The 26,712-nt window shown below is 37.7% G+C and overlaps 1 protein-coding gene across 20 annotated transcripts in view; it reads right to left on the bottom strand.

Annotated features, from left to right (window-relative positions):
• Positions 1–26,712, bottom strand: part of LOC118530557 (zinc finger protein 782-like) — a 120,824-nt gene that overhangs the window by 77,292 nt on the left and 16,820 nt on the right. For 11 of the 20 annotated variants that reach the window (XM_078062304.1, XM_078062298.1, XM_078062301.1 and 8 more), the window contains exons 4-6: positions 21,869–21,913; positions 15,349–15,444; positions 6,065–8,729 (exon numbers count right to left, since the gene is read on the bottom strand). The exons of 2 other annotated variants lie outside the window; for them this stretch is intronic. In XM_078062304.1, coding sequence (XP_077918430.1) covers positions 8,413–8,729; positions 15,349–15,444; positions 21,869–21,913 — 458 coding nt within the window. In that variant the 3' untranslated portion in view covers positions 6,065–8,412. Of the gene's footprint in view, positions 1–6,064; positions 8,730–12,917; positions 15,248–15,348; positions 15,445–21,868; positions 21,914–26,712 lie in introns of those variants that run through there. 7 more of the 20 variants (XR_013443996.1, XM_078062306.1, XM_078062305.1 and 4 more) reach the window with 5 other exon arrangements.

Genomic DNA, 26,712 nt, shown 5'->3' with positions numbered 1-26,712 from the left:
CACCCAAAGAACAAAGAATCCAATCAAGAAATGGGCAGAAGACATGAACAGACATTTTTCCAAAGAAGACATCCAAACGGCCAACAGACACATGAAAAAGTGCTCAACATCGCTCGGCATCAGGGAAACCCAAATCAAAACCTCAATGAGATACCACCTCACACCAGTCAGAATGGCTAAAATTAACAAGTCAGGAAATGACAGATGTTGGCGGGGATGCGGAGAAAGAGGAACCCTCCTACACTGTTGGTGGGAATGCAAGCTGGTGCAGCCACTCTGGAAAACAGTATGGAGGTTCCTCAAAAAGTTGAAAATAGAGCTACCATATGATCCAGCAATTGCACTACTGGGTATTTACCCCAAAGATACAAATGTATGCTTGTGCTCTCCCTCACAAATAAATAAATAAAATCTTAAAAAAAAAAGAAATAGAAAACCTTATAAAATTTGTACAGATCTCCTGAGACCCTGAAGATAGAACAATCTTAAAAAAGAACAAAGCTGAAGTCTCTCACTACCTTATTTCAAAATTTACTACCAGAAGAATTCCCAAATGAAGACACACATCAGTAAGATGGCAGAATAGGAGGTCCTCTAGCCTATCACCCCTCATTAACAATAATTTGGCAGCCATCAAAGTACAAAAGTGCCTTTGTAGTTTTGGGATCCAGTGGGAAACTGTAAAATGAGGGACCTAACAGGAGACACACCAGTCCATGTGGCCAGAAGTAAACCACCATTATAAAGATAAAAGGTCAATTCATTAAGAGAATATAACAATTGTAAGTATATATGTGCTTAACATAGGAGCATCTAATTATATAAAGCTAATATTAACAAGAGTGAAAGAAACAGACAGCAATATAATAACAGTAGTGTATTTCTGTATCATACTTATATCAGAGGATAGATCATCTGAAAAGAAAATAAATGATACACTGGACTTGAATAACACTACAGAGCAAATGGACCTAACAGATATATACAGGAAATATTCCATCCAATAGTTGCAGAATACACCTTCTTCTCAAGTGCACACAGAACACTCTCCAGGATAGTTACAAAACAAGTTAATAACAACTTTAAAAAGAATTCATATCAAATTATCTTTTCCAACCACAATGGTATGAATCTAGAAATGAATAATAGGAAGAATGCTGGAAAGTCACAAATATATGGAAATTGAACACACTCTTAAACAACGGGTCAAAGAAGAAATAATAAAGAAAAAAGAATTCTAAGGAAGAGTTTATACTGATAAATGTCTAAATCACAAAAAAAGAAAAATATACAATTAAACTTTATAGGTCAAAGAACTAGAAAAAGAAGAAAAAAAACTAAGCCCAAAGTTAGCAGCAGTAAATAATAAAAATCAGCAGAAATATATCAAATAGGGACTAGAAAAACAACTTTAGGGACGCCTGGGTGGTTCAGTTGGTTAAGCATCTGCCTTTGGCTCAGGCCATGATCCCGGGGTCCTGGGATCGAGCCCCATGGTGGGCTCCACACTCAGTGGGGAGTCTGCTTGTCCCTCTGCCCCTCCTGGTTCCCCCCTTCCCTGCTCATGCTCTTTCTCTAATAAAGTCTTAAAAATTTTTTTAAAAAGGTCAATAAAACTGAGCTAGTTTTAAAAAGATAAAACTGACAAATATTTAGCTAGACTAACCAAGAAAAAACAAGGACTCATATAAACAAAATTATAAATGAAAGAGGGCACATTACAACTAATACCACAGAAATAAAAAGAATCATAGGAGACAACTATTAGCAATTAATAACCAACAAATTGGATAACCTAGAAGAAACGGGTAAATTCCTAGAATCATACAATCCAACAAGACTGAGTTATGAGAAAGAAAATCTCAGTAGGCCAAAAATGAGTGAGATTGAAGCAATAATTAAAATCCTTCCAACAAAGAAAAATATAAGACTAGATGGCTTCACCAGTGCATTCTACCAAACATTTAAAGAAAAACTAATGCTAGCTGTTCATAAACTCTTCCAAAAAAGTGAAGATAAGGGAAGACTCCCAAACTCAATTTATGAGGTGAGCATTACCTTCATACCAAAACCAAAAGTCACAAATGGGAAGTCACAAATATATGGAAATTGAACACATTCTTGAACAAACCATGGGTCAAAGAAGAAATAATAAAGGACGCTACCAGAAAAGAAAATTACAGGCCAATATCCATGATAAACACAGATGTAAAAACCCTCAACAAAATACTAGCAAACTGAATTCAAAGGCATAGTAAAAGAACATACACCATGATCAAGGGGGAATTTATCCCTGGGATGTAAGGTGGTTCAACACATGCAAATCAACAGATGCAATACGCTACATTAATAGAATGAAAGATAAAACATACAATCATCTCAATAGAAGCAGAAAAAGCATTTGGCAAAATTCAACATCCTTTCACGACAAATGGCTCAATAAAGCAGAGACAGAAGGAAAGTAACTCAACTTAATAAAGGCCATATTTGGCAAGCCCACAACTAACATTATACTTGATGGTGAAAAGCTGAATGATTTTCCTCTACGATGAGGTACAAGACAAGGGTGCCCACTTCTATTCAACACAGTACTGGAAGTCTTACCCAAAGCATTAAGGCAGGTAAAAGAAATAAAAGCCATCCAAATCCAAAAGGAAGAAGTAAACTGTCTGCAGATTATGTGATCTTAAATATAAAACCCTACAAAAAATCCACCAAAAACCTGTTAAAATGAATACATGGATTTAGTACAGTTGCAGAACACAAAATCAACATGGAAGTAGCAGCTGTATTTCTACAGATATCAATTAACTACCAGAAAGAGAATTAAGAACATGGTGCTATTTACAATAGCATCAAAACCAAGAAAATACTTAGGACAAAATTTAACCTCGATGATAAAACATCTGTGCAATGAAAACTATTAGACTTTGATGAAAGGAACTGAAGACACAAATAAATGAGAAAAGATTCTATGTTCATGGATTACAGGAATTAATACTGCTAAGATCTATACTACCTAAAGCAATCTACAGATTTCGTATTTGTTACTCAAAGCCACAGTAATCGGGCGCCTGGGTGGCTCAGTTGGTTAAACGACTGCCTTCGGCTCAGGTCATGATCCTGGAGTCCCGGGATCGAGTCCAGCATCGGGCTCCTTGCTCAGCAGGGAGTCTGCTTCTCCCTCTGACCCTCCCCCCTCTCATGCTCTCTATCTCATTCTCTCTCAAATAAATAAATAAAATCTTTAAAAAAAATGCCACAGTAATCAAAATAGTGTGGTAATGGCAAAATGACAGACATATAGATCAATGGAGTAAACCAGAAATAAACCCTCAATGTATAAGGTGAAATGATTGTTGACAAGGGTGCCAATAGCATTCAGTGGGGAGAGGACAGTCTTTTCAACAAATACTGTTGGGAAAACTGGATATCCACATGCAGAAGAATGAAGTTGGACCCTAACTTTACACCATATTTAAAAAATTAATCAATCAGATATCTATACGTAAGAGCTAAAACTTTAAAACTCTTTGAAGAAAACATAGGGGAAAGGCTTCATGACATTAGATTTGGCAATGATTTATTGAATATGCCAAAAGCACAGGTAACAAAAGAAAAAAAATAAGCTGAAATGTGTGAAAGAGTCTATCGACAGAATGAATAGACAGGCAAGCCACAAAACTGGGGAAATATCTGGAAACCACATATCCATCAGGAGAGTAATGTCCTGAATATATAAAGAACTACAATTTAACAACAATAAAACAAACCACCTGATTAAAAAATGGGTAAAAAACTTCAATACACAGTCCTCCAAAGAAGATAGTCAAATGTCAATAAGGACAAGAAAAGATGTTCAATAGCACTAACCATTAGGATTAGTATAGCTATTATCAAAGTAACAGAAAATAACAACATCAGGGAGACTGTGAAAAAAATCAAAATCCTTGTGCACTGCTAGTTGGAATGTAAAATGCTATGCAGATGCTATGGAAAATGGTGCAATGTTCCTCAATACACTAAAAATTGAATTACCGTGTGATGCAGAAATTCTACCTCCAGGTATGTACTCAAAAGAACTGAAAGCAGGATCTTGAAGAATTATTCATACATCCATGTTAACAGCAGCAATATCCACAATATCCAAATGGTAGATGCAATCCAAGTGCCCACAGATAAATGGATAAACAAAATCTGGTATATACACACAATGGGATATTATTCAGCTTAAAAAATGAAGGAAATTCTTACACACAGTGATGAACCCTGAAGACATTTTGCTAAGTAAAATAAGTCAGCCACACGGGGACAAATACTGCATGAGTCCATGTATATGATGAATATACAGTAGTCAAACTGGTAAAGACAGAAAGCAGTATGGTGTTTGCCAGGTGCTGGAAGTAGGATAGATTGGGGAGTTAGTGTTTAATGGATACGGAATTTCAATTTGGGAAGATGAAGAAAGTTCTGGAGATGAATGGTGGTAAATGGTTGCACAACACTGTGAATGTATTTAACGCCACTGAAAAGATACTTCAAAAATAATTAAAATGGCAAATTTTATGTTATGCATACTTTACCTTAGTAAAAAATTTTAAAAAGTTACCAACAAATATCAAGAAGAAAACACTTCATAACTACCCAATCATGTTTTCTGAACTTATCAGTCACAGAGTAGCTTTTGGACACTTCTTTGCAAGTCTTGCTTGGTAACTGTACACCATCTTTTAGACTATGGGACAGTTTCAGCTGAGATCCTGCAGCCCAGGTAAACTGAGTCAGAAAGTTTCCTATCAACATCCTGGCATAAGACTGCAACCCAACCTTTCCATTTCTTTTTTCTCTTCCTTCAAGAAGTTAGAATTTAGAAATACATTTCTCTATTCCAAAATACCTGGGCAAAACCACGAATGAATACATTTTAATATGAAGCTATACATAAATGAAACTGAATGAAGCACAACCATATAAATCGATATGTACGAATGTACGTATGTACATATGTATGTAAATATGTACGTAACATTGAATTTACGTATGTAATTATATAATTATATATTTGAATTTACGTATGTAAATATGCACATAACATTGAATTTACGCATGTAATTATATAATTATATATTTGAATTTACGTATGTAAATATGTACATAACACTGAATTTACGTATGTAATTATATAATTATATATTTGAATTTACGTATGTAAATATGTACATAACATTGAATCAAAAAACGCAGGACATATGACCATTCTAATTAATCTCGAAATCAGTAGAACCAAACAATTACTGTTTACAGATTCAAAATTCATAATGCTATTTTTTAAAAGGCAAATCGCTGACACACATACATGCACATGCACACACACACGAGTGCACACAATCTGGAATTAGTCCGTAGGGTAAGTATACCGTGGATACACCATCATGACCAATACTGTTACTCCTGTTAGGGGGTGGGTTCATAGATACACATTCCATCATACTCCACAACGTGGCATGTTTCCCACATTATCTCTTCATGTGCAACATTTCAGTGTCTTAGAAAGAAGAGTCTGAACTACAACTCTGGTGCTGGGAACGGAAAGGACGAGACTGTGTGAAAGAATTACACCTTTCTTCTTCCTCAGAACTTGATTTGTCCATAACATGGCAGGGGGACCCGGAGCCAGGTGCCATATTTGGGCCCCTAAAACCAACCATGAGCATGTTTTCCTCAGACTGGGAACTTTCTGAAATGGTGCTGAGGCCATTCCAAACAAACTAGGTATCCCAAACTCCACTTCTAAACATGGGAAAATCACTTGCTTTGATAAGTGAATGACTGCTGATCTGCAATAGTTCTTTGCTTGTGATCATTCCTGTAATCTAGAAACTGTACACTTCAATTTTTTGTGCCTCCACCACAACTGGTTTGAGCCGCATCCTTCCTTCCACCTTATGGAAATTAGCTTAGGCCACGTCAGCCCTTTGAACCTTGAGACAGTGAGATATTTTAGTGACTGAAAGACCCCAAGAGCTGATAGTCTTTCCTCCACGTAGGAGGTTCCTTCAAGTCATTTTTCTAATGTCAGAGATGATTTTTAATGAGCACTGGGTGTTATACGCAAATAATGAATCACGGGACACTACATCAAAGGCCAATGAAGTACTGGATGGTGACTAACATAACATAACAAAAAAAACCTGATTAGATCATACATTCACAAGTTTTAAATTGCTGTTCTGTTTTTGTACATTTTTTTTTCAGTTAGTTTCTATAGATGGCAAGTTACAAACTGGTTTCATTTAGTGTTACTAATACAAACTTTTCTTTTAAAGAGAAATGCATTTGTAAATCAAACTATGAGTTGCTTTAAGTAAAAATCAAATAATGTAGTTAGCCTTTACATATTTTAAGGATTATAAAGAAACTGCTAGGAAGGCTTGGTCGAGAAACCCAGACTTCACCCAAATCCTTAGGGTCCCCAAATGTGCTCTGGCAACAGAACTCCCACTTTCGCCCATTTCCAGTCGACACACATCTCAAGACGGTTGCTGTGGCCCCGAGCCTGCATCTGTGAACACCAGGGGGCGATACCTGGACCGTCCTGGAAAAGGGCCAAGGAGCCAGGAGCTCAGAGCACTGCAGGGATTCTCTCGCTCAGATGCCATCCCTCCTTCAGATCTCTCCCTTTCCCTTCGAGTTGCTGTCATCTCCACACTCCTGCCTCTTCTTTCCCCTAATTTTATCCGTAAGCATCTCTTGGGAGGTGTGCATTATCTGAACACAGAAGGGAACTGACATTGCTTTGTTTCCACCACGTGCACCTTAATCCTTACCACAACCACGCAAGGCGGGAGCGGCTGTTACATTTCACAAATGAGGGAACGGAGACTCAGGGAGAGGAGATCACTGGCCCAGGAGGTAGCTAAGTCAGGATTCCAACCTGGGACTACAGGTTTGCACGGACCCACTGAACTCCTGGTTCTCTATCGGGGTTCTGGGATCCAGGGAGGGCTGATGTTTACACATACTCTCTGGAAGGTCTCAAAAAGCATTCTTGTATTAGCAAACACATGTCAGAGGTTTTGTGGGGCCAGGCGTACACATACATGAGCAGGGGCAGGCCAAGCTGGGCAAATATTCATGCAAATGGCCGGCCCTGGAAAACTTACAGGAAAACAGTCTGAAGTCTGTAACACAGAACAGCTATAGTTCTCTTGCGTATTGGATTTGCAATCAATGATTTCCTTTGCTCAGTATGTTCACATAAGGCTTTCCTGTCTGTGATCTCTGAGGTTTGACTTCAAGATCTAAGTTTTTCCATATTCCTTACATTCATAGGGTTCCTTTTCACTGTGTGAATCCCCTGAGGGTTTCTTAAGCCTGATTTACGACTGAGAGCTTTCCCACATTTATCCCATTAATACAGATCTTCCCCTTTATGAGTTCCCCGATGTCCTCTGAGGACTGATCTATAGGCGAACGCTCTGCCATGCTCATTACGTTCACAGAACTCCTGCAGGAGTTCTCTGGTGTAACCTTAAGCCAGATTTCTCACTAAAAGCTTTCTCACATTTGTATATTTAGAGAGTTTTTCCCTTTTATGAGTTTCCTGAAGTCCTCTGAGGATTGATTTATAGGTGAAGTAAAGTGCCACACTCATTACATTCATAGGGTTTTTTCCCCTGTGTAAGTTTTCTGGTGTAACCTTAAGCTAGATTTCTTGCTGAAAGCTTTCCCACATTCATTACACTCATAGGGTTTCTCTCCTGTGTGAACCCTTTGATGTACTCTTAGGCCTGACTTTGCAGTGAAAGCCTTCCCACATTCATTACATTCATAGGGCTTCTCCCCTGTGTGAGTTCTCTGGTGTTTTCCTAGGCTTGATTTCTGACTGAAAGCCTTCCCACGCTCATTACATTCGTATGGTTTCTCCCGTGTGAATTCTCTGGTGCATTCCTAGGCTTGACTTCTGGTTGAAGGCTTTTTCACATTCCTTACATTCATAGGACTTCTCCCTTGTGTGAATTGTCTGGTGTTTTTTGAGGGTTGAATTCTGGGCAAAGGTTTTCCCACATTCATTATATTCATAAGGCTTCTCCCCTTTGTGAATGGTCTGATGTGTTCTGAGAGCTGACTGCTGGACAAATGTTTTTCCACATTCACTACATTCATAGGGTTTCTCACCTGTATGAGTTCTCTGATGTAGTCTCAGGCCTAACTTCTGGCTGAAAGTTTTCCCACATTCAACACACTCATAAGGTCTCTCCCTTGTGTGAGTTATCTCATGTTTCCGTAGGCCTGACTTGTGGCTGAAATCCTTCCCACGTTCGTTACATTTGTAAGGTTTCTCCCGTGTGAATTCTCTGGTGCATAAGGAGGCACAATTTTTTACGGAAGGATTTTCCACATTCACTACACTCACAGGGTTTCAACCTCGTGTGAGTCCTCTGACATACACTCATACGCTGCAGGCGACTGGGGGCGGAGGGTTCCCCTGCATATATTATGATCACAGAATTTCTCTGTTGTGTGAGTTGAATTATGGCTGAAGTTTTGTCCACATTCAAAGGGTGTCACGTCTGCGTGATTTCCCTGGTTTACTCTTAAGCGTGACTCCTGGTTGAAACTTTGCCCTCCTGTGTCAGTTCTCTGAAAAGGAGCAAATGAAACTTGCCACAAATGTGTTTCTTGGATTTCTTGGCTCTTCTCTACGAGGTTATCATGTTGGCAGTCTTCTAAAAATGAGAAAATTAAAAATACCTTATGAGTCTTAAGACCCATTTCTTATGGGAAGGAGCCCATATTTGTATAGTCTGTTATGTATTTTGACTCTTTGGTTCTAGTCCTATCACACAAGATTGATTAATTTGAAGGATATATCCCCTACATTGGTTTCATTTGAAAAGAAATTGCTGGAGTGGAAAAAAAAAAGAAAACAAACCGGCAATGAATACATACGTACATATGACATTTAAAAAATGTGATTTTCAAAATTACATAGAAAGGAAGTACAGGAAGGTACAATGAGTTCGGGAACTGGAAACATCTAAGAATAAGATAAATTCAACAAAGATTACGGGCAGTAAGTATGGACAGGACTATCAGTGGGTAAGGCTTTCAAGGTATACATAGAGAGAGGGTAGGATCAGGGATGAATATCCGGGTCTATGTTCTCACACTGCCAAATACAGATTACAGCGCAGGAAACTCATTAGTCTCCATGTTTCTATTTGACGCTTTCTTCCCCCCCCCCCCCCGTTTACACATCAACACCAAATACATTTAAAATAGCACAATTTCCTTCCAGTTGAAAAAACAGGCCTATACCTCAAGCTCAAACTCTCTTGGTTGTTATTCACAGGCAATGAAATGCACTAATGAGAAGAGCCATCTCTCAGCCTTGGCTGAGTCCCCTGCTCTATGTTGGCTCTGGGGCCTTGGTATATTGTACCAGGGTTGTTCAGTAACAATACTCTCCTGACCATCACATTATAAGTTTTCTATCATGCCTACTGTCTTGCAACAAATCCATCCCCAAGTAATCCGTAAGTCAGCATTCCATCTATGGGTCAACATACATAGTTTCTACTGGCTTCTAGAACCTTAAGGACTATGTTTCATCCTGCGTCTAGAAACTTTAGATATTCTTTATATTCATTTAACAGAAAAGCCTTTACTTTTATCTTTGGTATGCTTGACTGCTGTTACGCAGTGGCTACCCACATTCCAGCAACAATATCAGGCCTATGCTGGAAATTTAACGTGGTCCCTAAAACCACTGCCCCAGGTTCCATCAGATAAGAGTCCTCTGGAAAACAACGTTTTACACCAATTCTGGAACATTAGCTGTTTAAGCTAGCATTACATAAGTCCACCATATTTTTGGGGTATAGTCTGGCCAGACTATTTGACACCCCTTAAATGAGTCATTCCAAAAAAATCTTGCCCTATATTATTTCTTTTTTAGCTCAAATTCTACATAATCTTCAGGGCAAGACTATTCCCTCAAGTTAAAAAAAAATGCCTTCTTACATCTCTCCATGAATTTAAGCACCATTTACTTTAAATCTGAAAGCAATTACGCCTACTCCATTCATATGAACAATGGATACATGAAGAGCAGTTACATATATGGGGACACAATTTTTTCAAGTAAATTACTATCATTGCAATTAAGCACCATTTACTTTAAATCTGAAAGCAATTACGCCTACTCCATTCATATGAACAATGGATACATGAAGAGCAGTTACATATATGGGGACACAATTTTTTTCAAGTAAATTACTATCATTGCAATCACAGTGCATCTTAAAATTGATATCACATCCGTTTTCTCTTTCCTAGCCAGATCTATTTTATTTTATTTTATTTTTTAAAGATTTTTATTTATTTGACAGAGAGAGACATAGCGAGAGAGCAAACACAAGCAGGGGGAGTAGGAGAGGGAGAAGCAGGCTTCCCGCGGAGCAGGGAGCCCGATGCGGGGCTCGATCCCAGGACCCTGGAATCACAACCTGAGCCGAAGGCAGACGCTTAACGACTGAGCCACCCAGACGCCCTCTATTTTATCTTTTAACTGATGGTATTTTAAATGCTATGAAATATATTTTGTGCAGTTTTGCTTTCCTTTATCTAAAACAGAACACAGATTCTCTGATTTTCCTTGCACCCCTCCAGGATACAGAGAAGGGTCCTTGAAATACAGTGTGCCTGGAGCTACCTAGTCCTCTCTGTGACACATCAGCTCAGACGTACTGCCAATGTATACCGGTTAACTCACAAGTCACAGAAATCTGACTAGGGCATTTGCATCCAATATGGAATACCTTTCCTCTAAAAAGCATTAGTGTCAATCACAATGTAATTACAAAATATCATATATTACATTCCAGACTAGGAAAAGTAAGAAAGAATATTCTTCTTGGTAGAACACACACACACATACACACACATTTAGTTTTTACTGTGTCCAAGTATTATTAATACGATATCTTCCTTTATGTAGATTTTTGGAATGTGCTTCTTCATGCCAGGTTTCTTAGATCCATCCACATTGCACATTATGGCTATATAATGGTCCACTGTCTGAAAATACCTTTAAGTTTTTTCATAAATAAATATGGAAGTTATTTCTAGGTTTGTACTTTTAGAAGTCTTGATGCCATGGAAAATCCGATTCATGTCTTCTGCTAAACATATTCAAGTCCTTCTGGAGAATAAACCTGGAATGGATAGCTGTCATAGGGAATGCGCATGCTCAACTTTATGAATACGCTAAAACTTTTCCCAGTAATTGTGCCAATTTACACCACTGCCTGCCTGTGGACATTTCTCTTGCATTATCTCTTAATTATTCTTGGTAATGGAATGAGTCCAAAATCATTGTACTGTGGTCTGAATTTGCATTCCTGAGACCGCCAATAATGTTACGTATTTTTCATGTTTATTAGCCATTCTTACACCGTTTGTCCTTTCTTTCTAATGAATTGTCTGACTTTATATTCGCAATTCTTAGAAGTTCAATAACGTAAGCCTATCTGAATGCCAAATTACATACCAGGAGATGAGCCAGTGAGCAAAACAGTAAAAAAACAAAAAAAACCCACCCCTTCTCAGAAAGCATTTGCTCCAGTCCAAACAGGCAGACAGTAAACAAAATGTAATACATACTTGATATACAGTGTATTAGAAAACGAGTGCTTTGAAGGAAAAAAAGGGGGAGAAACGGACTGCCTGAGTTCAGCACGGGCCGCTGTACTGAAGAGACAAGTCCTGGATCCTTTATTTATTGAAGCAAACCCTCGGTGACAGATATTTGTAGCAAGTATTATCTCCCATTGTTTATCTCGTAACCGTCAAACTCTCTGAAACCATAAACTTCCTCTGTGCAGTTTAAAATAGGACATAGAATGAACATCTTTGGAGTGACCATCCACATCCAAGAGCAGAGCAGGACCCCATCAGGTAAGACCCACGTATTGTTTCTGGAGCAAGACTCTTCATGCTTACACATCCCATCACTTGTAAAATTCACAGCAATACTTTCCTGACTTTTCTTTAGTTTACAGACTGAGCATACATCCCTAAAAACATACAATTTAATTTTACCAGCTGCTTTATAAAAATTGAATCCTATAGCTTGCTGCAATCATTTTTGTTTTGCTCTTTTGTTCAATATTGTGTGCAAGATTCCCCCATGATTTTGCTGTAGTTTTTAAGTTAGTACATTATCTCTGATGTGTAACACTCCATCAAATAAATGTATTTTACTTCTGCACTCATCTGTTGATGGGCGTTTGGCTTGTTTACACTTACCATATGAAGCCCACCATTTTCGAAAGCAGTTGCTCTAGTTTACATTTCCATAACCAGTGGATGCAGGTCTTGAATGCTCCCCACCCCTCAATGTGGTCAGAGTTCTTATTCTCTGCCAATTTCATAAATGTAGAGTGGTAATATGATACCGTCTTCATATTTCTCTCAAAACTAATCAGATTAAATACTTCTTCCCATGTTTGCTGGGTAACTAAATTTCCTTTTGGGGGAAGGTTCTGATTAAGTCTTTTGCCCAATTTTTCACTAAGCTACCTGCCTTTTTCCTCAGACTTGCAGAAGCACTTTATGATTGTAGGTCCCAGTTTTACCTTGCTTACACGCACTGCAAATAGATTCTGTGACCTGCTATTCTGTGACCTGTCTTTTCATAGTCTTTATATAATCCTTTAACATCTAGAAATTGTGAATTTTAATGCAGTCAAATTTATCAAATTTTTCCTACATGGCTAAGTGATTTTGTTCTTATGTTTTTCCCCACCCACAGTGAGAAAGATTCTCTCCTATATGATTTTCTAAAATATTTTGTTTCACCTTATACAATTCCACCCCAAATTGATTTCTGCTGTGTGTATAAAGTAGGGGTACAAGAAGTCAAGTGTTTAAAACGTGTTTATTCCTGGGCTATTATATTTCAATGACTTGTTTAATTATAGTTACATGAGTACAATTAATTGTATTGACAAGAGTTTCATTCAATACCAGGCAGAGAAAGTTCCACAACATTGTTTTTCAAAGATGTTTTAAATTATTCCTGGGCCTTTGTTATTCCTATAGAAATTTTATTTTTACTTATGTATGTATTTATTTAATTTCCATATAAATTTTAGAATCAGCTTGCCAAGTTTTACAAAAACAAACAAATCAAATGAGATCACTTGGTATTATACTACATCTTTACATATACTGAGAGTATTATTAAGAGTTTTAAAATTGTTTACCCAATCTGTGAACACAGAATTATCTCTCTAATTAAAGTCTATTCAATATCTCTCATGGTTTTTCAAGTTTCTGTCTTACATATATTTCTAAATGTTCACCCTATTGTATTGCTAGGTATGTCTGTGTAGTTACTTCTTAGAAAGGACTGTCTGAGAAACACCTTTTGGCTAGTTATTACTTACACCTCTGTAGTTTTCCAACTCGCTGGTTTCTACTTTTATCTTCATTAAATTATTTCTTCTGCTTTGCTTAGTCTTTTTTTTTTTTTTTTTTAAAGATTTTATTTGAGAGCGAGCGAGCACAAGCGGGGGGAGCAGCAGGCAGAGGGAGAAGCAGACTTCCCACTGACCAGGGAACCCCACGCGGGACTCGATCCCAGGACCCTGAGATCATGACCTGAGCTGAAGGCAGACGCTTAACCAACTGAGCCACCCAGGCATCCTGTTTAGTCTTTTTTAAACTTTGTTTTTTAAAATAAGTGTGTCAGAATACAAATTTTCCTGTAAGCAGTGCTTTACCTGAAGCCCAGAGGTTCTGATACCATGCTTTCCACTGTTACAGTTTTCTGGATATACTGCAATTTCAGATCTCATGCCAACAGGTTAACTCCCAGAAGGAGGTTTCAATTTCCCTATATTGTTTGCAATTTCTAGTTCTGTTGAACTTTGGTTTTTCTATTGTTTTGAAATTTAACGATGTTTCCTTTTTACCTAAAGTTCTTTCATATTTTGTGACTCTTCCACTGGCAATTAAAGGGCAATTAAAGAGTTTATTCTTTGTTTTCAGAGTCTGACAAACGTTTATAATTGTATCTTAGTTTCTTGTAAAATGTATTATTTCTATGTTCCACGCCCCCGCTGTTTTCCAGTGGATCTGTAACAAATCAGAGGATACACTGTGGCTACCATGTCTAATGTGTTTCATTATTATTATTATTATTTTTAGAAAGAGAGGTGCAGTACACCTGAGTGAGCATGAGTGGGGGGAAGGGCAAAGGGAGAGGGAGAATCAGGGAATCTCACTCAGACTCCTCGCTGAAAGCAGAGCCCAACGCGGGGCTTGATCCCATGACCCTGAGATCATGCCCTGGGCTGAAATCAAGAGTCAGATGCTAACTGACTAGCCACCCTGGCACCTGTCTAATGTGTTTCAAGATCACTTTATATCTCTCAGTTTTGTTTTGTTTGGAGTGAATCTTGATAATCTCTTTATATTAAAACTCTCATAGCTCCTTCTTTATTGTCTTCTTTAACATGATAAAAGTACCTTTTTCCTCATTTCATGGTTTTTAACCTGAATTCAATCTTGACCAAAATTAAGATGCATGATCCCAGCATACACTTTTTGTTTTGGCAAAGCACTTTACCATTTGTTAATATCAAACTTTCCAAATTATCCTTCAGGTCTATCTCTGATAAAATCTGATAATGTATTTTCACAGTAGTTGGCTTTAACCCATTTTCATTACTTGCTATGGCAGCTAGGTTTCTCTTAATTCACGTTGTACAGTGTGCTTAACAAAGCCTTTATAAAAAAACGCATTCAGTAACAGGCATGTTTGTTTTATTAAGTGAATTTTTCTTCTAATAATTATGAAGGGTGTATTTTGCCCCTCATGGTTATCTTTATAATCTTATGTAGTTCCTTAATCATCTATCTAGTAAGACAGTATCTAGTAATTCCCTAACACATAATCAATAATAACATTAGTTTCTTCTCTCTCTTCCCATTCATTAACCTCCAGTCTTAATATGCTTTCATTTCTTAGTTTTTATTTTTTATTATTTATTTTTTTTACTGTTCAGTATAACTCTATTACTTGATTTGTCAATTTTAAATGATATACACTTAGACTCCCAGCTCTTAAAGATGAGAAAATGATCAAGATTGCATCCATCCCTTGTGTCAGACCTTCTCCTTCCATACACTACTGGATATGATATAGTCTTCCTCAACATCCACATGGATAGGGGCTCTATAAAAGAGTGTTGAAATTATTTCACAGTAGACATCTCTAACTGACCACTTTGGATCTAATTTACCCTGAATACTTTCTACCAGTACTTAATAACTCACCTGAGGATCTCCTGATTAGAAATTCTTTCTCTAACAAGCATGGATCTTCTGCTTGGTCCAACCTTAAGATCACTTCTGGTTTTGTATAGCAATACCCTGTAAATGGGAAATAATTTAAGACTTGGGCCTGTTGCATGGGCTTCTAGGATTCTGAACATAAAAGAAGACACATTTTCAGGGACGGCACAACAGAGATGCTCATTTGAAGCTTTCTTTGCAGAGTTGACAACAAAAACATTTATTTTCTGATGCTCAGAAGTATTAAACTCCTTGAGCTAAATCATAAGCATACACGACACTGAACTCAACAGGGATCTACATGCTTTAGGCTTTACAAAGGGACTGCATGGGCTTTCCACTTCATGCCATGATGAAGCAGCAGCAGACGACACGCACTGCAGGGCAAGGATCCCAGGAAAAAGGAAAAATGGAGTTTCAGGCCACATAAAAGAACCAGAGGAGGGCTCAGTAAGTTGAGGAGACAGAACCAGAAATTCAGAGGTCAAGCATAACTACCATCTGTGGTGTAAAATACTGGAGACAGAGCTGACTGACAGAGACCCACTGGCATCTGTAAGAGGGTCACTTGGAGTCTCTGGCTGAAGAAAAGAAACCATCTGAAATAGGCCAGAGTTTACTATTCTTAACAAAGTGTGCTCTCAAAAGGAATTACTGACCCAGAGCCCAACCGGCTGAGGGCTGACCAGAGCCTAGCCAAACTGGGAGAAGGGAATATTGACTCCAGTTCTCTGTCATCTTCCACATGGGGAATGGGCTTCCATGTGCCACTGAGCCAGGCCCCAACTGCCACAAGGTCAGAAGCTCCTTTGTTGGGGACGTCGCTCTATGTCACTCTTCATCTCACTATGGATTCATATCCTTTAGTAAAGGGGTAAACCTACGTGTTTCCCTGAGTCCATCAAACCTAAGGAGGTCGTCTTTGGAACCTCCAATCTGTAGCCAGTGGGTCAGAAGCACAAGTAACAGCCTGGGGCTTGTGACTGGCACGTGAAGTGAGGGGGTGGCGCAGTCTGGCAGGACTGAGCCCTTAACCTCTGGAATCCAATGCTATCTCCAGGTAGACAATATCAAAACTGAGTTAAATTCCCAGACACCCTATGATGTCAGAAAATTGCTTGGTATTGTGTGGGAGGGAACTCCCCACATTGGAAATGGGTCCACAAACCCTAAAAGAAGTCCCTCTAGCCTTCCTGTCCCACCTTAGCTAGCTCTTTACACATCTTTTTTTTTTTTATTTAAAGATTTTATTTATTTGTCAGAGAGGGAGAGAGAGCGCATGCACACATACAAGCAGGGGGAGGGGCAGAGGGAGAAGCAGACTCCCCGCTGAGCAGGGAGCCCGATGTGGGGCTCGATCCCAGGACCCTGAGATCATGACCTGAGCCGAAGGCAGACGCTTAAGGTGCCCTGCTCTTTATACATCTTAAAAAATTTAAAAGCACTAGTGAAGTTCAGGGTCTAGGGGCACAGGTCCACCAAAAGACTGACCTAATTACAGGACTGTGAACATTTCTCTTGCCCTACAGCTGACCATTAAATTACTAAAGGCCTGTCACTGCAGATCTTTTTACCCAGCACATCACATCCACCTTACAACAAAAAATTACAAGAAATGCCAAAAGGCAAGAAACGCGGTTTGAAAGGATGGAACAAATGCCAGAATCAGTGTTAGAGATGGTAAGAATGCTGGAATTATCAGACCAGGATTTTTTTTTTTTTAACTATGATCAATATGCTATAGGCTTTTTTAGAACATTAGATAATACACAAGAACAAATAGATAATGTAAGTGAAGAGTTAGAAAGTGTAACAAAAAAGCAAAAAGAAATGCTAGAGATAAAAAAACACGAACAAATGAAGAATGCCTTTGATGAACACATCAGCAGACTACACACGGCTGAGGGAATCTTTGCGCTTGAGAATCCGACATTGAAATTTTTCAAAATTGAAAAACAAAGAAAAAAGACTGAAAAAAACCCCAGAATATCCAAGAACGGTGGGGCAACTACAAAAATGTAACATACGTGTCATGGGAATACTAGAAAGAGGAGAGAGAGAGGGGAACATTCAAAGCAATATCTGAAGCTGAGAATTTCCTTCAAATGGATGTCAGACACAAAGCCACAGATCTGGGAGCACAGAGAACACCAAATACAACACACGCAACAAACAAAACTACACTCAGGAATATTGTATTCAAACTTCAGAATGTCAGAAGTCAAGAAAAAAACTTCTTTTCAAAGATTTATTTGGGGCAGAGGGACAGAGAGAGAGGGAGAGACAGAAACTCAAGCAGACTCCATGCTCAGTGTGGAGCCTGACACAGGGCTTGATCTCATGACCCTCAGATCAGACCTGAGCCAAATCCAAGAGTTGGATGCTTAACCAGCTGAGCCACCCAGGCAACCCCGAGAAAAAAATCTTGAAAGAAGCCAAAGGAAAAAAAAAATCTTACCCAGAGAGGAGCAAAGATAAGAATTAGATCCAGTTTTTCTTTCTCAGAAACCAGGTAGTAAGGAGAGAGTGAAATAAAATATTTAGAGTATTGGGAGAAAAAAAATCCACCAATCTTGAATTCTGTACCTTGCAAAATTATCCTTCAAAAGTGAAGAAGAGGGCGCCTGGGTGGCTCAGTTGGTTAAGCGACTGCCTTCGGCTCAGGTCATGATCCTGGAGTCCCTGGATCGAGTCCCGCATCGGGCTCCCTGCTCGGCAGGGAGTCTGCTTCTCCCTCTGACCCTCCCCCCTCTCATGTGCTCTCTCTCTCTCATTCTCTCTGTCTCAAATAAATAAATAAAGTCTTTAAAAAAATAAAAAAAAAAAATTTTAAAAAAGTGAAGAAGAAATACTTTCTCAGAAAAATAGAAATTGAGGCAATTTGTTATTAGACCTGCCTTGCAAGAAGTGTTAAAAGAAGTTCCTCATAAAAAAGGAAAATGGTACAGGGGCGCCTGGGTGAGTCAGTTGGTTAAACATCTGCCTTCAGCTCAGGTCATGATCCCGGGGACCTGGGATCAAGCCTTGCATCAGGCTCTCTGTTCAGTGGGGAGTCTGCTTCTCCCTCCCCCTCTGGGCTCACTCGCTTACTCTCTCTCAAATAAACAAATAAATACAATCTTTAAAATAAAAAAGGAAAATGGTATAGCTCAAACTCAGATCTACACAAAGAAAGGAAGAACGTTGGAGAATGTATAAGTGAGGGTAAAACAAAAGCTTTTATTTTTCTTACTCTGAATTGATGTAACAGAAAAAGTTTGCTCTAAATAATATACACTATTATGTATGCCTGTATGCATATAAGTAAAATTAATGACAGTCGTGTTAAAAGGAGTGGAAGAGAAGAATTAGGAATATTTTGTTAAGGTACCTACCTATACTAGCTGAGAAACTGTAGAATGTTATTTGAAGCAGACTTGGATTACTTTTAAAACAAAAACAGAAACAAAGGACAAGGGCAAAAAATAGAAAACAGCAGCAAACGTGGTGGGTATTGCTCCAACTACATAAAAAAATCACTTTGAATGTCAATGGTCTAAATATATTAATTAAAAGACAGATTGTCAAGATGAATCAAAAAACAAGACCCAAACATACGTTGCCTTCAAGAAACCCACTTTAAATATACAGACACATATAGATTAAAAGTACAGAGGTGGATAAAGATACACTACACTAACACTAATCAAAAAAAAAAGGGAGCAGTAATATTAACTTTCAGAACAAGGAAATTTATCAAGGATAAAGAGGGGAATTATGTAATGATAAAGGGGTTAATTGTCCAAAAACATGCAACAATTTTAACGTGTATGTGCCAAATAATTGAATGTCAAAATCATAAGACAAACACTGATAGAACTGTAATGAGAAAATAGATAGATCTATTATTTATTTATCATAGTTGGGGATTTCAACACCCCTTTATCACAAATGGATGGACCCACCAGGTAGAAAATCAACAGGGGCACAGCTGAATCCAAGAGCACCATCAATCAATTGGATATAAATGACATCTATAGACTACTTGATCCAACAACAGCAAATTACACATTCTTCTCAAGTTTATATGGAACATTCTCTAAGACAGACCGCACTCTGGGCAATAAAGCACACCTTAACAAATATTTACATAAATAGAAATCATACAGTGTATGCTCTCAGAACATAATGGAATTCAACTAGAACTCAACAAAAGGACAGATGGAAAAAAACCAAAGTACTTGGAAACTAAACACACACTTCTAAATAACACATGGCCAAAGAAGAAAATCTTAAGACAAATTAGGAAATATTTTCACTGAAATGAAAATACAGATTATTCAAAATTGTGAGATAAGTGAAAGCACTACTTAGAGGGAAATTTATAGCAGTGAATGCAGAAATTAAAAAGAAGAAAGATCTAAAATCAATAATCTCAGATTATACTATAGGAAACTAGAAAAAGATGAAGATATTAAATCCAAAGTAAAGAGGAGAAGATAAATTTAAAAATTAGAGCAGAAATCAATGAAATTGAAAACAGGAAATTAATGTACAAAATTGATGAAACCAAAAGTTGAATCTTTGAAAAGATCAATATAATCAACAAGCCTCTAACCAGGCCAAATGAAAAGGAGAGAGAAGATTATCTCCCTGTTTCATCAGAATGAAAGAGGGGACGTCACAACAGATCTTGTGGATATCAAAATATAAAAAAAGAATACTATCAACAACTCTATGCCCACAAATTCTATAATCTAGATGATTCCTTGAAAGACAGCATATGCCAAATCTCACACAGGAAGAAAGAGTACCAATAGGCCTATACGTATGAAAGAAATTCAATCAAGAAATAACCACCTTTCAAAACAGAAGTCATCATGCCCAGACGGGTTCACCAGTGAATTCTACCAAACATTTAAGAAGGAAATTACACCAATTCTCTACAATCTCTTCCAGAAGACAGAAGCAGAGGTAATACTCCCTAACTCACTCTATGAGAACAGCATCCCCTAATACCCACACCAGAAAAAGACAGTATAAGAAAAGATAACAAAGCAATAGTATCGCTCATTAACATACATGCAAAAATCCTTAGCAAAATATGAGCAAATCAGGGGCCCTTGGGTGGTTCAGTCATCTCCCTCTGCCTGCTGCTCTGCCTGCTTGTGTGCCCTCTCTCTGTCAGATAAATAAATAAAGTCTTTAAAAAAATATATGAGCAAATCAAAATTCACAGTGTATATAAAAAAATTACACACCATGACCAAGTGGTATTATCCTAGGTATGCAAGGTTGGTTCAACATTCAAAAATCAATTAATGTAATCTATCACACTAAGAAGGTAAAGAGGAAAAAAATTCACACAGTCATAGCAACAGATGCAGAAAAAGCATTCGATAAAATTCAACAATTCATGACAAATACTCTCAGTAAAATAGGAAAAAAGGGAACTTTCTCAACTTGATAAAAAATATCTATCTTAACTGATAGCTAACATCACACTTAATAGTGAGAAACTTGAAATTTTCCTGTAAGAGCAGAAATAAGGCAAAATGTCTTTTCTCACCACTGTTTTTCGACATTATACTGGAAGTTTTAGTTAATGTAATAAGACAACGGACATACAGGGCATACCGATTGGGAAGAAAGAAAAAAACTGTTTTTGCTCACAGATGACATGATCATTTATGCAGAAAATCCAAACAGACAAAAAGACTGAAACAAATAGGCAATTATAGCAGAATTGCAGGATATGAGATTAATATACAAAAAAATTAATTGCTTTCCTATATACCAGTAATGAACAAATGGAATTTAAAATTAAAAACATAATGTCATTTACCTGGCATCCCCAAAATGAAATAATTAAGTATAAGTCTAACAAAATATGCGCAAGAACTATGAGAGAAAAATTCTGTAAAACTCTGATGAAAGGTAATAAAGAACTAAATAAATGGAGAACTATTCCATGTTCACGGTTAAGAAGACTAATATTGCCAAGATGTCAGTTCTTCACAATTTGATCTATAGATTCAATGCAATTCCAGTCAAAATCTCAGCAAGTTATGGATATCTACTAAGTGAACCTGCTTATATGGAGACGCAAAAGATGCAGGATACCCAACATAAAACTGAAGAAGAAAAAGGTCAGACTGACACTACCCAACTTTAAGATTTAATATAACCTTATAGTAATCTTAACAGTGTGATACGGGGAGCAGTGGGACAAACAGATCAACAGAACAATATAAAGAGCCCAAAAATAGACCCACAAACACACAGTCAACTGATCTTTGACAAAGGCGCAAAGGCAATATAGTTAAGATAGTCTTTTCAAAAACTGGTGCTGGAACAACTGGATGCCCACATGCAAAAAAGTGAATCTAGACACAGACATGCATACATCCTTCACAAAAGTTTATTCAAAATGAAAAGAAAATTTATTCAAGATGGATTAGACCCTAATGTAAAAGGAAAAGCTATAAAACTAGAAGGTAACAGAGAAGAAACCCCAACTGACCTTGGGTGTGGTGATGACTTTTTAGATACAACATAATGGAACAATCTGCAAAAAAAAAAAGAAAGAAAAAGAAGAAAAAGATAAATTGGACTTCATTACAATTAAGTATGCCTGGTCTGCAAAAGACAAGATTAACAGAATAAGATAAGCCATAGATTGAGAGAAAAATACTTGCAAAAGATACATCTGATATGTGGCTATTATCCAAAATATACAAAGAACTCTTAAAACTCAACAGTAAGAGAACAACCAACCCTATTTAAAAATGGGCAAAAGATCTTAATAGACCTCACCAAAGAAGATACACAGATAGCAAATAAGCATATGAAAAGATGTTCAACATCCTATGTCATCAGGAAGTTGCAATTAAAAGAACAATGAGATCACCATCACACACCTATCAGAATGGCCAAAATCCAAAACACTGGCAACACCAAATGCTGGTATGGATGTGGAGCAACAAGAACTCTCAGATACTGCTGGTGAAAATGCAAAGAAAACATGAGGTTTTCTATGATAAAAACTACTACATAACTAAGTACCAAGTGATAGTGAACACACACAAGCTCTTCTAGAAAACAGAAGAACACATTTCATGAGGCAAGCTTTACTACACTATGAGAAAAGAAATCTCTTTAAAAAAATATTTTACAAATATGTAATTTTTAAGAAAACGTTATTAAGTAAATCTAGCAATAGGTAAAAAGGATGATACATCATGACCAAGTGGGATTCATCCTAGGAATGCAAGGTTAAGATTCCAAAAGAAATAGGTTCACAATATTAACTGAAAAAGAAAAACCATAAGATGATGTCACTATAAAGAAAGAGTTTGAAAATTTAACACCTATTGATTAAATTTAAAACGAGGGAGGGCGGGGAGCCTGGGTGGCTCAGTTGTTAAGCGTCTGCCTTCGGCTCAGGTCATGGTCCCAGGGTCCTGGGATCGAGCCCCGCATCGGGCTCCCTGCTCGGCGGGGAGCCTGCTTCTCCCTCTCCCACTCCCCCTGCTTGTGTTCCTGCTCTCGCTGTGTCTCTCTCTGTCAAATAAATAAATAAAATCTTTAAAAAAAAAACAAAAAACAAAACGAGGGAGGGGAACTTCCTTAACCCGATAAAGGACAGGTATGAAAAACCTAGAGGAACATAGTACTTTATGGGTTCCGGTTCAAGACAGTGCGGTAGGAAGATCCTGCTCACCTCCTCCTAAGGACACACTGAGTCTACAGCTACATATAGAACAATATCCTCTTAAAAAAAAACCTCAGGGCTGGCTGAGTGATGAACACAAATGGTGCAAAGAGAAGAAAACCACATCAAAGCAGGGAGGAGAGGCTGGGACACAATCTGGTCATAAATCCCACCAACACTTTGGTGACCCTCAAGTGTGAGGGAACTCAAAACCTAGAGCTTCTCCCTGTGAAGCAAACAGTTCAAATCCTACATGAGGAACTCTGACTTTTAAGATCTGCACCAGAGAGATGAGCCCTTGATACACAGAACTTTGAAAATCAATGGGGGACTATGTCCTGAGACCCACGAATCTGGTGACCTGAGAAATGGCTCTTTAGAAAAGGCCCTTGTGCTTGGATTCACCCACCCCAGGGCGCAGCACAGAGGCAGTCGATGGCGCCCAGACTTCAAGTGAAGGAGGCTCACCTTATATTAAAGCACTGTCCTGATGGACAGGCACCTAATTGAGCACACACATCTAGGAGCGGGCTGGAACTCTCTGGGAATGGAGACTGACAGACACCACCTCTGCCTTCTCCCTATATGGTGCTCCAGAGCACCAGCATCTCCCAGGATGGAACTTTTATATGCATCTGGTGCCCTAATTTTTACAGCTGCCACACAGGGGATCCCTCCTGATCACATGGCTCTGCAGACCAGAGAAGCTTGTGTTCCTGGTCCCATGGGGATGTAAGAATTGGTGCCACCCAGCAAGGAGCTCACATCATTGCTGGCCCACCAAACTGTGTGGCTGCTGCCTGGGTCACCTCACATCTCCAGGCCCAGGTGTGGTGGGGCTTAAACCCATGGGTCCCACAGGACTGTCACCACCAAAGATTTCTTAAACAGTCACCACCCCTAGGGCACAGCATGAGGCAACACACCCAGAAGCTCAATCCTTCTGTGAAAGAAGCTTATTAGCTAATCATCACGGCTGTGACATGAAAGGCAGGCTCTTCATGAAACACACATCCAAGGCTGACTCTACTCCCTTTCAGAAACCTCGGGGGGCAGACACGATCTCACTGCCCCTCTGCCATTCTCCAGAGCACTTGTGTCTCCCAGGGGAGAGTTTTACATGCGTCCAATGGCATTCTTCAAAGAGATATGACAAACAATCCCAAAATTTGTATGAAACCACAGAAGATCTCAAACAGCCTAAGCAATCTAGAGGAAGAAAAACGAAGCTGAAGGCATAACACTCCTTTTCTTGAAACTGTATCACAAAGCTATAGTAGTCAAAATAGTATGATATTGGCATAAAAACAGACTCACAGAGAAATGGAACAGAATAGAGATCCCAGAAATAAACCCACACATATATGGTCAATTAATTTAAGACAAAGCAGCCAGGAATATACAAAAGGAAAAGGACAGTCTCTTTATATATAGTGTTGGGAAAACTGGACAGCCACATGCAAAAGAATGAAACCAAACCACAATCTTACACCATACACAGAAATTAACATTAAATGGAATAAAGATTTAATGTAAGACCCAAAATCAAAAAACTCCTTGAAGAAAACATACTCAGTAAGCTGACACAGAGCTTGGTAAAGATTTTTTTTAATATGACACCAAAAGCGAAGGCAACAAAAACAGAAATAGAGTGGAATTATATCAAGCTAAAAAATTTCTGCACAACAAAGGAAACCATCAGCAGAATGAAAAGGCCATGTACTGAATGGGAGAAGATATGTGCAAATCATACATCTGATAGAGGGTTAATATCCAAAATATATAAGGAACTCATACAACTCAAGAGCAAAAAACCAAACAATCCAATTTAAAAATGGGCAGAAGATCTGAATAGATATTTTTCCAAGAATATTTATAGATAACTAACAGACATATGAAAAGATGCTCAATATCATTAATCATCAGGGAAGTGTAAATCAAAACCACAATGAGATATCACTTCACACCTGTTAGAATGGCTAGTATCAAACAGATAAGAAATAATAAATGTTGGTGAGGATACTGAGAAAGGGAACATTTGTGCACTGTTGGTTGGAATGTAAATTAGTGCAGCCACTGGGGAAAATTGTATGGAGTTTCTCAAAAAATTGAAAATACAACTATCATATGATCTAGGAATTCCGCTCCTGGGTATTTATACGAAAAAAACAAGAACACTAACTCAAAAAGATACATGCACCCCATTTTTCTTCAAGGAATTATTTTACAATAGTGAAGATATGAAAATAACCTGAGGGTCCGTTGATGGATTAATGGTTAAACAAATCATGATATATATACACAACAGAATATTATTCAGCCAGAAAAACAAATGAAATTTTGCCACTTGCAACAAATGGCTGGATCTCGAGGGCATTATGTTAAGTAAAATTAGGCAATCAGAGAAAGACAAATACCATACAATCTCACATATATGTGGAATCTTAAAAACAAAACAAAACAAAATCCCAGGGAACAAACAAAAAAACCAAGTTCGTAGATACAAAGAACAGATTGGTGGTTGTCAGTGGTAATGGATGGGGGTTGGGGAAAATGGGTGAAGGGGGTATTAAATATTTGAAAAATTAAAAAAAAAAAAACCTAAAGTGATTGGGGGAACAAAAAAGAAAAGAAAGCATAATAAAAAGAAAACTTTGTAAATGATTGAATGTTTTGCCCTTCAGATTAGGAACAAGACAAAGTTGTCCTCTCTCATCATTTATATTCAGTATACATTATATTGCAAGTCTTAACCAGTTTCATAAAGAGAAATAAGTAGCACAAAGACTGGAAAAAATCTTTATTCATAGATGACATTATTATATACATAAAACATATCATGGAATTTTCAAAACATGTACTACAAATAATGAGGTTGATAATATTATGAGATATGATGTTAATACAAATAAATTACTTGTATTTTGACATTTTCCCCAAAATTAGTAATTGAAATTAAAGATATCACTTAAAATATTAAAATCATGAAAGCTATTGATATATCTAATCATGAAGTGTAAAGTGTAAGTGTAAGATGAAAACAAATAATGGGAAGGAAAATTTAAAAAGCCAAATGAAAGGAAAGATCTATAGATTCAGGGCAATCCTGATCATAATCTCAGCAATTTTTAAGAAAAAAATGGTAAGTGCTTCTAAAATTGATGTGGAAAGGCAAAGAACAAGTAACTACTAATATAAATTTGAAAAAAAGTTAAAGAGTTAGACTCACCTTAACTTATCTCAATAGTTAACACACGGGTATATTAATGAAAAGCGTGTGGTGTTACCATAAAGCTAGACAGTAGGTTCAATGAAATAGAATGTATTCCAGAAATAAATACGTGTACATATGGTCAATTTAATTTGGAAAAGCTACCAAGGCAACTGAACAGGGGAAGGGTAATCTCTGCAGCGAACAGTGCTGTTGGAGTGGACCATGAGATGCACAAAAGTAGCACAATTGTACTTAACACCATATAGAAAACCTAATTGGAAAACATAAAACTTAACATAGCAGAAAAAATCTCACTGACCTTTTTGTTAGGCAAAGATGTCTTAAAAAGGAGGGAAAACAGCATAAGACATGAAAGAACACAAAATAATATGACTTCAAGATGAAAATCTGTCTTTCAAGAGACACTGTTAAGAAAAAG

Source organism: Halichoerus grypus, chromosome 14 (assembly GCF_964656455.1).
Source record: "Halichoerus grypus chromosome 14, mHalGry1.hap1.1, whole genome shotgun sequence".
Classification (NCBI taxonomy): Eukaryota; Metazoa; Chordata; class Mammalia; order Carnivora; family Phocidae; genus Halichoerus; species Halichoerus grypus.
The sequence above is the reverse complement of the archived record's forward strand: the minus strand, read 5'-3'. Positions and strand labels throughout refer to the sequence as shown.